General features: G+C 43.0%; 1 protein-coding gene across 1 annotated transcript in view; it reads left to right on the forward strand.

The window, feature by feature from the left end:
- LOC126314282 (structural maintenance of chromosomes protein 4-like) overlaps positions 1-13,697 on the forward strand; it is an 86,861-nt gene that overhangs the window by 4,501 nt on the left and 68,663 nt on the right. The window contains exon 4 of the mRNA XM_049992373.1: positions 11,265-11,486. Coding sequence (XP_049848330.1) covers positions 11,265-11,486 — 222 coding nt within the window. The remainder of the gene's footprint in view (positions 1-11,264; positions 11,487-13,697) is intronic.

Consider the following 13,697-nt stretch of genomic DNA (forward strand, 5'->3'; position numbering starts at 1 on the left):
CCGACCTTCAATCATGAAGATATGGGTCACTTGCTGAGATGGCATAAAAGACATCTGGGCGATCAGGGTGAACTATGAATGGTGGAGAAAAAGGTGTGCCAAATCCAAGTGGAGTCATGACCATGGTGTCATTGGCTCCAGCCACAGGAAACAGCATCTTGGTGGGGCAGCTTGTTTGATCTGGCAAGATGTGCAGGTATCCACCAAGCAGCAATGATACTGTCTATCCTGATCCAATATACTTTCTGCTGCACCAGAAATTCAGTCAGTACAATTCCCCAATGTAGCAGGTGTAGGATCTGAACACATTGTTGATGGTGGTGAGCCTAAGTCTATGGTTAGTCAGTGTGGTAAAATGACCACCATAGACAGTCATGGAATTTTGTTAAGGCAAAGACAAGCCAGGGCTCCTTTTTCTATTTGTTCATAGTTGCATTGGGTCTGCAGCTTGTGGTCTAGTGGCTAGCATTGCTGTCTCTGGATCACTGGGTCCTGGTTTCAGGATTTTCTCTGCCCGGGGACTGGAGGTTTGTGTTGTCCTTATCCTTTCCTCAACATCATCATCATCATCCATGATGGTGGCTAGTCTGGACTGTGTAAAGAACTGGAGTGTGAAAAAATTGGGACTTCATAAGGGTGCTGATAACTGCACAGTTGAGCACCCCAAAAACCCATCATATTCATCATCATTGCCATCATCGTAGTTGCACTGGGCTGATGTCAATGTCCTTCCACTCCATTGATTCACACACCATAATCAGATATATCCACCACAATGACTATAGGAAGTGATGGATCGTAAGCCATCAGACAGGTGGTTGAAGCAATGCCCACTTAAAGGCTTAGAAAGCACAGTCACACCTCTTATGCCAGTGCCATGCAATCTTCTTGCATAAGAGATGCTGCAGTGGAGCAGCTATCATTGCAGCATGGGAAATGAACATAAGATAGTGTACGGCATGCAGTCAGCACCAGCATGCCAGTCAGGAATGACAGGGAAGAGAAGACTGTGAGGAGAGATCAGCCAATTGGCAGCCCAGTTCAACAGCAGCTCCAAGATTAGCCAGTTCTACAGCAGCAGCAATTACAGCAACTTTGATAGCAGTTCAGGACAGACTTTTGTGAGTTATACACTCCTGGAAATTGAAATAAGAACACCGTGAATTCATTATCCCAGGAAGGGGAAACTTTATTGACACATTCCTGGGGTCAGATACATCACATGATCACACTGACAGAACCACAGGCACAGAGACACAGGCAACAGAGCATGCACAATGTCGGCACTAGTACAGTGTATATCCACCTTTTGCAGCAATGCAGGCTGCTATTCTCCCATGGAGACGATTGTAGAGATGCTGGATGTAGTCCTGTGGAACGGCTTGCCATGCCATTTTCACCTGGCGCCTCAGTTGGATCAGCGTTCGTGCTGGACGTGCAGACCGCGTGAGACGACGCTTCATCCAGTCCCAAACATGCTCAATGGGGGACAGATCCGGAGATCTTGCTGGCCAGGGTAGTTGACTCACACCTTCTAGAGCACGTTGGGTGGCACGGGATACATGCGGACGTGCATTGTTCTGTTGGAACAGCAAGTTCCCTTGCCGGTCTAGGAATGGTAGAACGATGGGTTCGATGACGGTTTGGATGTACCGTGCACTATTCAGTGTCCCCTCGACGATCACCAGAGGTGTACGGCCAGTGTAGGAGATCTCTCCCCACACCATGATGCCGGGTGTTGGCCCTGTGTGCCTCGGTCGTATGCAGTCCTGATTGTGGCGCTCACCTGCACTGCGCCAAACACGCATACGACCATAATTGGCACCAAGGCAGAAGCGACTCTCATCGCTGAAGACGACACGTCTCCATTCGTCCCTCCATTCACGCCTGTCGCGACACCACTGGAGGTGGGCTGCACGATGTTGGGGTTTGAGCGAAAGACGGCCTAACGGTGTGCGGGACCGTAGCCCAGCTTCATGGAGACGGTTGCGAATGGTCCTCGCCGATACCCAGGAGCAACAGTGTCCCTAATTTGCTGGGAAATGACGGTGCGGTCCCCTACGGCACTGCGTAGGATCCTACGGTCTTGGCGTGGATCCGTGCGTCGCTGCGGTCCGGTCCCAGGTCGACGGGCACGTGCACGTTCCGCCGACCACTGGCGACAACATCGATGTACTGTGGAGACCTCACACCCCACGTGTTGAGCAATTCGGCGGTACGTCCACCCGGCCTCCCGCATGCCCACTATACGGCCTCGCTCAAAGTCCGTCAACTGCACATACGGTTCACGTCCACGCTGTCGCGGCATGCTACCAGTGTTAAAGACTGCGATGGAGCTCCGTATGCACGGCAAACTGGCTGACACTGACGGCGGTGGTGCACAAATGCTGCGCAGCTAGCGCCATTCGACGGCCAACACCGCGGTTCCTGGTGTGTCCGCTGTGCCGTGCGTGTGATCATTGCTTGTACAGCCCTCTCGCAGTGTCCGGAGCAAGTATGGTGGGTCTGACACACCGGTGTCAATGTGTTCTTTTTTCCATTTCCAGGAGTGTAGATCAGCAGTCACTGCAAAGAATGATTATTTTGTGTGTTGCCCTTTGCTTGTGACACATCTGTGTAAATTCCAGAGTTAAGTATTGTATTTCAGTAATTGTAATACAACTTGTTTGTCTAGCAAACTCAATATGCAGTTGATGACGAGGCTGGACAAAAGATTGGCAATGAGGTGAATGAATACCAAAGTGCCAACCTGTTCACATTTTGCACCCAGATTCACTAGTTGCCACAGTTTTGTTTTGTCATGGTATTTTGTTGGCACCTTAATTCTACCTTAATTCTACCTTGTCTTTTCTTTGCCGGGGTGTTTACTTGTTTTAACAGAGGCTTATGGTATTTTTTCTACTCAGTGTTTTCAGGTGGGCATTGTAGGTGCTTACTTTATTGCTTGCATTGTCTGTTTATTGCATGTGCCTATTCCAAAATCAGCAACCCCCCCCCCCCCCCTCTCCTGCTCAGGCACCTCAGCTCCAAATGGTACATGCAATGCAGCTAACTCAGATGTTGCAGTTTCAGACACAGCAGATTGCAGTCCTTCTAAGCTCGGTACAGCAGTTTGGTGAACCAAATACCTGACACAGCCCAACATGCAACAACTGTAGCTCTGAGTGCCATACTGCCTTTTCACCAGTTTAATGAAAAAGAATGAAGAGGAATGGCTCAAGTGGTTGCAACAGTATAAAGCCCACATCATTTCTCACAAAGTATCAGATACTGTGAAACTAAATTACTTTTTTTCATCAGTGAGAAATGAAGTTTTTTTGCCTCTTTCAGAAATTGTTCCCTTACGTCAGTCTGAGTGACCTTTCAAATAACCAGCAAGTGAAAATGGTGGCAGCTAGGCACAAATTCTTTCATTGCAGGAAAAGGTCAAAACAAACTTATTGTGAGTGGGCAACAGATTTGGAGGGTATGATGAGGAAATGCAAATTCAGATGTACTTGTGGTTCTTTATATTCAGATGTTACGTTGCATGATGTGATCATGTACAGTCTAACTGATGTCAAACTTGGAGAACAGATTTTTAAAGAGTCAGGTCCATCATTTCATCATGTACTGCAAATTCTAGATCAGTATGATTAAAGGGTCATAGCAGGCAATAAATTTGAGCAGCCACCAATTTGTCTGGCTGAGTTGTCCCTTGCTCATGACAAGCCCAGTAGGCAGCAACAGCATGTGTATGCCAAGACATGTTAACAGTCCTCTAAACAGGTGAATGGAATTAAGTCATGTCCTCAGTACTATTCACAGCACAAATGCCAAGACTACTCATCCACACAAGGACAGTGTTATGTTTGCGGCAAGAGAGGTCACGTACAATCCATATGATTGCAACAGAACTAACATAAGAATTGTGCCCACTCACACATATCTAATCGCAAGGCCCATGTAATCAGTTCAGTGTATTCAAAGCATGCTGCAGACATCAGAAATATTCAGTGCTATACCAGTCCAACAAACTTTTTGTTCACTTGCATATTAGTGGAAAACGTGTGAAATTTCAGTTGGACGTGGATGCCTCTGTTACATAGCTGAATCATAACACACACAAACTATTAGGCTCTCCACACCTATCTAAAACTAGCACACACCTGACGTCTTACAATGGACAAGACATTCCCGTTCTTGGAAAATGTACTTTGCTTGCCATATATCACTTGCATGCATGATCTCATGGGCAGATTAGGTTCTGGTCACTACTTTTCAAAAATTGGTTTGCAAGATACATATCTTCAAATACCACTAGATGAGAAATCTCAAGCATGTGTGTTGTGAACACTTACTTGGGCTTGCATAAATATTTCTGTGTACATTTTTCCAATGTTGCTGCACCTACCATTTCCCAACGGCATTTGGAACAACTGACTGCTCAAATACCAAACTGCTTGGACAAAATTGTTGTGGCAGGTCTAATACCTGTATGCTTTATTTCGTATGTTATCTGATGCAGGACTAATGTGTAGACTGAATGAGTGTAACTTTTTTAAACCTGAGTTGCAGTATCTTGGTCATATCATAAACAGTCAAGGTGTACATACTCTTCAGTGACATTTATTAGCCATACGTGATCTGCTAGTTCCTTGCAGTGTCACAGAATTGCAGTCAGTCTCATGGAAAATGAACTATTGTATTCAGTTTATACCAAATGCTGCACAAACCCCAGCTCCATTTCATTACTTGTGTTGCAAGAATGTCCCCTTTGTTTGTACAGATGAGTGCCAAGAAGCTTTTCAAAAACTAAAATCTGCATTGCTCAATGATCGAGGCTTGGTTAACTTTGATCTTGACAAACCAGTTGTGTTACAAGTTGACATGTTTTCTTACAGAATCAGTGCATTGCTTTTGCACAGATTTGGTGATAATGACAGGTCTACTGTTTTCGCATAAAAAGTGTAATCTAAAGCTCAGTGTAACTATTGACAAATAGAGGCGGCGGTATTGTGTATGATGTCACCAAATTGCACCACTACTTGTATGGCAAAAATTGTACTTAGTAACAAATCACAAGCCATTTCAGTGCTTGTTTCATCAGATGAAGGCGGTTCCTGTACGAACTGCCCATAAATTGCAAATATTGGCTTCATTGTTGTCTCAGTACCAGTGCAAGATTGTGTATCATCTGGTAATACCCAACATGGTAATGCTTATGCACTTTCATGTCTTCCAATTGGCTCTGATACAGACTTTGATGCTTCTGCTGCAACTTGTTGTCACATCGATGCTCATTATTCTGAATTGCTTCAATCCTTTCCTCTGCACTATAGGAAAAGTGCACAGGCCATGGAAGCTGATTCCAATTTGAACATTTTACTAAAATACATTCCCACATCTTGGTCCCACCCATTGCTTAGCATAATGAATGCTGTAATGCACATATACTTTGCACATAGGCATAGCCTTGCTACACAGCAATGTGTGATTCTTTTTCAAAATGACAATGGAAACTCGTGTGTATTGATCCCCAAAGCTTTGCAAGAAGTGGTGTTGCATTACTTCACAAAGGACACTTGGGATTTTTTGTATGAAACAGTTAGCATGTCGACACTTCACTTGGCAGGGTATGTACGCCCAAATAGAACATATTATGTCAGTTTCAAGCATGTGCAGAAAATCAGTCTGCTTGACCACTAAAATTCCCTCCTTTTGCTGTGCCAGTGAACTCAACAAAGTCATGTAGCACAGTTCAAGTGTTGTCCTCTATTTTTGGCCTCAAAGGTTTGCCAGAGGTCACAGTAATGGACAATGGCCCTAAGTTCACGTCAAATGAATTTGCAACATTCTGTGAATGCAATGGCATACAGCATCTAACTAGTGCACCATTTGATCCACAGTCCAATGGCAAAGCAGAACATTTTGGCAGATCCTTCAAGCAGCAGATGGTGGCCAAACTGCGCTCTGTAAACATCAGGGATGAAGCATTGCAACTGTTTCTCGCCTCCTATCATTTACATCCATGGACCATTGCCTAAGGAATTGCTTCATGGCCACTGTCATCAGACATTCCTCCACCTGCACCATCCTCTGCAGCATCCAGCACTGAAGGAAGGCCACAAGTATCACTTTGTGTTGTATCATATTGTGTTTTTCTGGGATGTTAGTGGCAGCAGATGATGGGCGTGGCCTGGGGTCTTGCCACAGTGGTAACACTGGTTCCCGTCAGATCATCAAAGTGCTGTCAGATGGGCTAACACTTGGATGGGTGACCATCTGGTCTGTCGAGTGCTGTAGGAACGAGGGATGCACTCAGCCCTTGTGTGGCAAATGGAGGAGCTACTTGATTGAGAAGTAACGGCTTCAGTCTCATAGTCTCATAAACTGACATACAGCCAGGAGAGTGGTGTGCAGACCTTCCAAGACCTGTTCAGGTTGAGTTTAATTATAGATTTTAGATGATGGGCATGAGGCGAGGTCCTTTGTCGACTTGGCGCATGTGTGTGTGTCTCATTTCAGGCCCAGATGGATTGCAGCACCAACATCACAATCAATTTCAGCACAGTCATGTGCACTGTGATCCTTCTGTATCTCTTCCCCCAAATTCACAGATAGCAAGGACAGCGCAGCCACAGCAGCTGCCAGTGTGTGTTTTCATGACACTGTGAAACGACCCCATGGAGACAGATTCTTTGCCTCCTCTGTCTCCTCTTGTCCTACTGATGAAGCTGGACACTCCCACACCCACACTACAACAGCTGATGCCTTCTACATCTTCGTATGGGCTTTGGAGCTGGACACATTCCTTCTAGACATTTTCTGGGAGACATTTCCACCAGAGCAAAGACCGGATGGCAGGGTATGACCGGAAGTCTGATGCCCCTGCAGCCACAGTTTCTGGTCCATCAGAGCATCCAAGCTCCTGTCTCCCCTCCCATTGTCATGCTTCATATACAATGACAATCCATCGCTTTGGGATTGAGAAATGTTATGGCATACAGTCAGCGCTGGCACGCCAGTTGGGAACAACATGGAAGAGAAGGCTGTGAGAAGAGATCAGCCAACTGCATGCTGACTGACCTTCCTTCCAGAATGACAACATAACAGCAGTGGCCTCTAGGTGAAGAGGACATAAGAGCCATGCGTGACTAGTGGCGGCCCAGTTCAATAGCATCTTTAAGATTAGCCGCTTTTATAGCAGCATCAGAGAGAGTGACTTCAATAGCAGCTCAGTACAGACTTTTGTCAGTTATAGAACAATGGTCACCACAAAGACTTATAACTTCATATGTTGTCCTTTTGCTTGTGACGCATTTATGTAATTGTCAAGGTTAAGTATTGTATTTAATTGTAATAAGACTCATTAACATGACTTGTTTGATTGATTGTCCAGTGAATCGAGTATGGAGGGTTCTTAGACGTAACAGATAGTAATTAAGGTGGTCCAATAATGATTAAAGTTACCTGACATTGTTAGTTGTGGTAAGTCCTGTACAGCCTGGACATACTGCAGCGTCGACCAGATCCCTGAGGTGCTTAAGATATGTCCCAGTTATTCCACAAATGGAACAAAAAATTGGTATTTCTCATAATTATAATTAAGATCAGCAGAATAGAGGATGGAGAAAAGAGCATCTAGATTACCAGCCAGGTCTTTTGAAGACCATCCTGCCATGACAATATCATCTAGGTAGTTGGCTGTCCCAGTGCTTCCCATGTAAGGTGTTCAAAATATTGCTGAAATATTGATGGGGTGCCTGCAGTTCAAAAGGGGAGAGGGCTGTAGCAGAAGAGACCAAAAGATGTGTTGATTACTAGCAAATCATATGACATCTGATCCAGTGAAAGCTGCAGATATGCATCCTTGAGGTCAGTAAGAATCTTGTGTATCTTCGGGATGGAGTAAGCATCCACAATGGATTGCACTTCTATCATGTTCTTGAAATTGCCACATATTTGGAGGGAGCTATCCAGTTTGTTGACCCAGGATGGTGGGTGGGTGTTCCCCACTAACTATTGGAAATAGCTGTCAAGATGCCAGGATCTTGCAAAATTGCAGCTCCACCTGTAACTTATCCTGAAGGGTGAATGGGACATTCTAAGCCTTTAAAAAGTAGGGTATGGCTATTTGAAGGAAGGTGATAAATGTTTCAAACCCTACAATACCTGTAGTAGGAGGCTCAAACACTGAATGATACTTCTCGTGAAAAGTGTGGAACTAAGGATTGTCAATGACTGGCAGTATGCTACTGGTCAAATTGTGCATTTATAGACCCAAAACAGTGAAGAGGTCAAGTCCTAATGTCTGCCACCCCTGAGGTATCAACAAGGAAGACCGTTGGAATATGACGAACTCTCCTTTGACTGCCACTATGTCACTCCTGTAACTGTAGAGATGCTGGGAGAATGGTTGTAGTGGAGGAGGGGCGTACTGCTGGTTGGTGTTCCACATAATATAAGCAGTAGAACTGGTGTCCATCTGGCAGTCAACAAGGTGATCATTGATGAACACCTGGAGGGAAATTTGTTGATCTCAGACACAAAGATTGGCAAGGACGTAAAGCATCTCTGGGCCAACAATGTTTAATTCCTCCATTGGGAAAGTGTCCACTTGAGCTGAAACCACCCACATCTTGGTGGTAGCCCTGCAGACCTCTGTTTTTTTGCGTGACATGGTGCAGGAGGCATGTGTGGCATGACAAAATAGGCAATGGTGCTGAGAATGTGGGATGAAATGGTTAATGCAGGAGTGCAGCATGCAGGGAATGCCTGTTTACTTATAGGTGGAAAATCTGCAGGGAGCAGATTTGGCTAGGGTAGCAGGCAGTAGGGTTGACTGCATAGATAGAAGAAGGATCTTGTATGGAACCTGATACATGAATGAGTGGTCAAATGCTTGAACAATCTGCAGACAAGCATCCAATGTGGGGTCTTTCAGTTTCAGCACATCTGTCCAAAGCCCTTGATTGAGTGCTTGTACCAGGAGCATGTCCCAAATGACAGACATGGAATAAGACTGTTTACAGGCTTTGCTGAAACACCAAAACTGACATTCCTGAGAAAGACCTTGGAGCATCACAATCAAATCCTGTTTGGACTGACCCTGTTGCTTATCGCAACTGAACAATTCGTGCTGCACTGCAGTGATGCGGTCCTCCTCAGAGTCAAAATTTTACTTCCTCATATGATAGGGCATGTGGTTCTCATTCAGGTTTTAGTTGTTGGAGGAGGCAGAAAACCTCTGGTCCATAATAGTCGAGGAGAAACACACTATGATGGTTGTCTCCTGAGATACCATATGCCAGAAAATACTCCCTCAAAGTGCGCAACATAGTTCATCCAATGTTTGACTTTGTCAACAGGGAGAAAGGGTAGAGGTGTGCCACAAAGTCCTGTAGCTGTGAGTTCCAGCTGAGCAGGGGATTATGAGCCATCAGCAAATACTGGCATAAAGCTCACTACCATGGCAACCAACCCTTGCTTCACCTGCTGCATGCCCCACAGAGAGAGTTACATTTGTTGTGTCATGTCAGAGGGTCCAGATACTGGCTGTTCAGCCTTGGAGAAATAAGAGAAATAGACTGAACATCCAGTGATCTAGGAGAAAAAGGAACAGAAAAAATAATACAACTTTTCAGGCACTTAGTCATATGCCTGGAACACATGGTGAATAAAGGTAGTGGGTCATGAGGACTATGCGACTGATAATGCCTAACAATGGAAGCTGAGCATTTGGCACAGTTGGCCAAGTATGTCTCAGGAAATTGCTGGAAAGTTATTGACCCCATTGTGGTGGCTTCCGACTGGGCTCAGACTGATGGGCTGCTAAGAGCTGGTACAGAATTGTCCCACAGCTCCGGTGGAGTGAACTGCCTATGTGTTGGCTTGTGCCACACTATATAGCATGTGTGCAGAGGAATTCATGCTGATCCAGTCCTGAACACATGACATGGTGGAGGAAATAGGTCCCTGGCAAGGAAGATCTCTGATGCTACTGGTCCTGCCATCTGTCATCCTTGTTCTGATTGACAGTGTATGTTATCTTTATTATCTCGATTATCTCGTTGCTGTCGTTGATGGCTCAGTCGTGTCTAGGTGGACTTTCTTGCAACTGAAAATTTTGATTTCCTAGATTTGTGCTTACAAAATAACTGTTGAAGAGTTGCCTGTTGCCATGAATATCTTTTTATTTTCTCCCATTCTTCTAAATCATGCTGAATTTCCACATTCAAAAAACCAATAATTACATTGTTGGTGACAAGTTTAGCAAACTACGTGTGTTTGTGTCAGACATTCTGTGGCACTCACAATATTCCAAAGGCTTTATAAAGCAAGAGTTTACAAGACAAAAGATGAATTATTGCTAAAATATATCATTGTTTTATAAATTAATCCAGAAATGAATTTAATAATTAGTGTTAGATTGTGAAATTGATAATATGAATTTTTAAGTATACCAGAAATTTCGTGATTTTGATTATTCTTAAAAGAAGAGTAATTTTAACCATTAGTCCACATCGATTGTAACACAGTAATTTCCTTTTTATACATTTTAGTCTGAAATATAATACATCATACATAAAATCAAATTAATTCTTTTAATGAAGCAGCTGAGACAATTTTAACCTATGCGAGATTCAAGATTATCATGGTATCAGTTGCCTCTATAAACAAAAAGGTAATGTTAGAGGATGATGATTCATTACACATGCTGTTATCAAATTCTTGGTTTGTATGACCGATTATCAACAGAGATTCTTCTAAAGCTGCTGAAGATGTGTAGGAAATCTGCTCTTTCATTATCAAAGTTAATAAATGGATGGCTACAGTTAACTATATAAACATATGGAACATCCCAAATTGCTAAGCACAGAAGTAAATAGAGAGAAAGCACACAAAATGAAATTAGACCATCATCAATTAATGATGTATGGAATTTCTTAAATGTTAATTTGAATAGAGATTAAGTTGTATTTTGCCCAATAAATTAACTGTGATTTTGTGAGCAGGTAGGTGGTCTGGTATTCATGTGCTAACTACCTAGAATAGGGCTTGAGGAAAGGATTAGAGGGGGGGAAAGGTATCTAAAGGAGAAAAATGGTTTCTCTTCTTAGTCATATTTTGATATGCATGAAACTAAATGTTAGTCACTGTATTGCCATTGAATTGCAGTTGTGCTTTATTTATGAGATAACTGCTAACTGTGTTTATTGCTAAACTGAAATCATTACAATAGTCCATTCCTTTCATAACATAAGTTTACTCTTAAATGACAGCTATCAGATTATGAAGATCTGTATGAGAAATATCAAGGGCAATTGATGAAATTTAAGGATGAAGAAATTCAGATTAATAGTGACTGTATTCAACTTGATGCCCAACTGAAGGAAGCTCTGGAACATATTAAGGAAGATATTGCTGACCTATGTGAGGAAAAGGATTCTCTCCAGTACAAGCTCACTAAAATTCAGGAAGTTGTTGGTGGAAAGAAATCACAGGTACTTACTGTAGTCCATACTGATTGTTAGATAATTCTTTACAATGTCATTTATTATATTAATATTTCTACATACAGATATATAATGTTAAACTAATTATTAACACTATAAGCTATCAAAATGATCTGCAGTTGTAGTTAACTGAGTTTTTTAAACTGATTATTTTGTTAAACTTCTCTACTTTAAAACCAATATTGCTACACAAAAAACTGCAACCAAATGAACTGATATGTAATGGAATGACATTTAAAAACTTAGACCATCATACTAGTTGAGAATTTTCTTTAGAAGTGGCTTGTTTGGACTGCAATAATCACTATGAATGATTAGAAATTTCCTCTCAGGTTAATGGTGTTGGTATTGTTACAGAACAATTACAATCATCATCATCATCTTCATTATATCAATTGAAAATTTTTGCATATCATTATCTTCCCCACTGGACAGTAAATTTTATTTACACACATCCAAAAAACTTTTGCATCACCCCAGTTACCAGAACTCCTGAAGGTAGACATTGACTGTGGTTATTGTATTACAGACACAGTCTGTTTGACTGTTCAGAGATTTCACTAAAGCCACCCAAAGATGTAAACAACCATGCATGAGCAGCTCTTATTAGACAGAAGGGGTCTGATGGTCAATGAGTTCCAGTCATTCCACCAGGAAGGAGGTACATTGCTCATGTTGTCTGTAGTTCAACCATGTCTATACAGTCAATACCGTGGTTTTATGGCATCTGCGTTGTTACTTTGTGCCAGGAAGGGCTCTCAACAATGGCTCTCAACAAGTGTCCAGGCATCTCAGAGTGAACCAAAGCGATGTTGTTTGGACATGAAGGACAAACAGAGAGACAGGAACTATCGATGGCATGCCTCACTCAGGCCATCTGAGGGCTACTACTGCAGTGGATGACTGTTACATACAGATTATGGCTTGGAGGAACACTAACAGCAATGCCACCATGTTGAATAATGCTTTTTGTGCATCCACAGCACGTTGTGTTATGACTCAAACTATGCATAATTGGCTGCATGATGCACAACTTCACTCCTGATGTGCATGGTGAGGTCCATTTTTGCAACGATGACACCATGCAGCGCAGTACAGATGGGCCCAACAACATGCTGAATGGACCGCTCAGGATTGGCATCATGTTCTCTTCAACAATGAGTGTGACATGGCCTTCAACCAGACAATCATCTGAGATATGAGATATGTCTGGAGGCAACCTGGTCAGGCTGAACACCTTAGACACATTGTCCAGTGAGTGCAGCAAGGTGGAGGTTCCCTGCTGTTTTGGGGTGGCATTATTTGGGGTTGCGAAGTATGCTGCTGGTGGTAATGGAAGGTGCTCTAATGGCTGTACTGTAGGTGAATGGCATTCTCTGACTGATAGTATAACCATATTGGCAGCATATTGGTGAGGCATTTGTCTTCATGGATGAAAATTCGTGTGCCAATTGTGGATATCTTGTCAATGTTCGACTATTGGCCAGCGTGTTCTCCAGACATGAACCCTATCAGACATGCCTGGGATAGATTGAAAAGGGCTGTTAATGGGCTGTGTCCCACCAACCACTCTAAGGGATCTACGCTGAATCCCCACTGAGGAGTGGGACAACCTGGACCAACAGTGCTTTGATGAACTTTGCGGATAGTATGCCACGACGAAAAGAGGCATGCATCAATGCAAGAGGACGTGCTACTGGGTATTAGAGGTACTGGTGTGTACAGCAATCTGGATCACCACCTCTGAAGGTAGTACAACATGCAGTGTGGGGTTTTCATGAGCAACAAAAAGGGTGGAAATGATGTTTATGTTGATCTCTCTTCCAATTTTCTGTACAGGTTATGGAACTCTCTGAACCGAGGTGATGCAAAACTTTCCTCGATGTTTGTATTTATATTACATGAAAACTACATAAAACTGTGATACATAAATTAAACATATCCAAAAATATTAAGAAACTAGTATGAAATTACAGCAAGTGAACATTCTGAAACATTATTAATTTTACAGTTGCGTCATATCATGTCCAATGATTGCAACCATCTAATAACCTGTGATCCCAATGGGGAATCATGAAGACAAAATTATATATATAAACACACACACACACACACACACACACACACACACACACACACACACACACACACACACTCTTGAAGTATTGCAACACCAGTAAAATAGAAATTCTATCTGTG

The sequence above is a fragment of the Schistocerca gregaria genome, unplaced genomic scaffold (genome assembly GCF_023897955.1).
Source record: "Schistocerca gregaria isolate iqSchGreg1 unplaced genomic scaffold, iqSchGreg1.2 ptg000547l, whole genome shotgun sequence".
Classification (NCBI taxonomy): domain Eukaryota; kingdom Metazoa; phylum Arthropoda; class Insecta; order Orthoptera; family Acrididae; genus Schistocerca; species Schistocerca gregaria.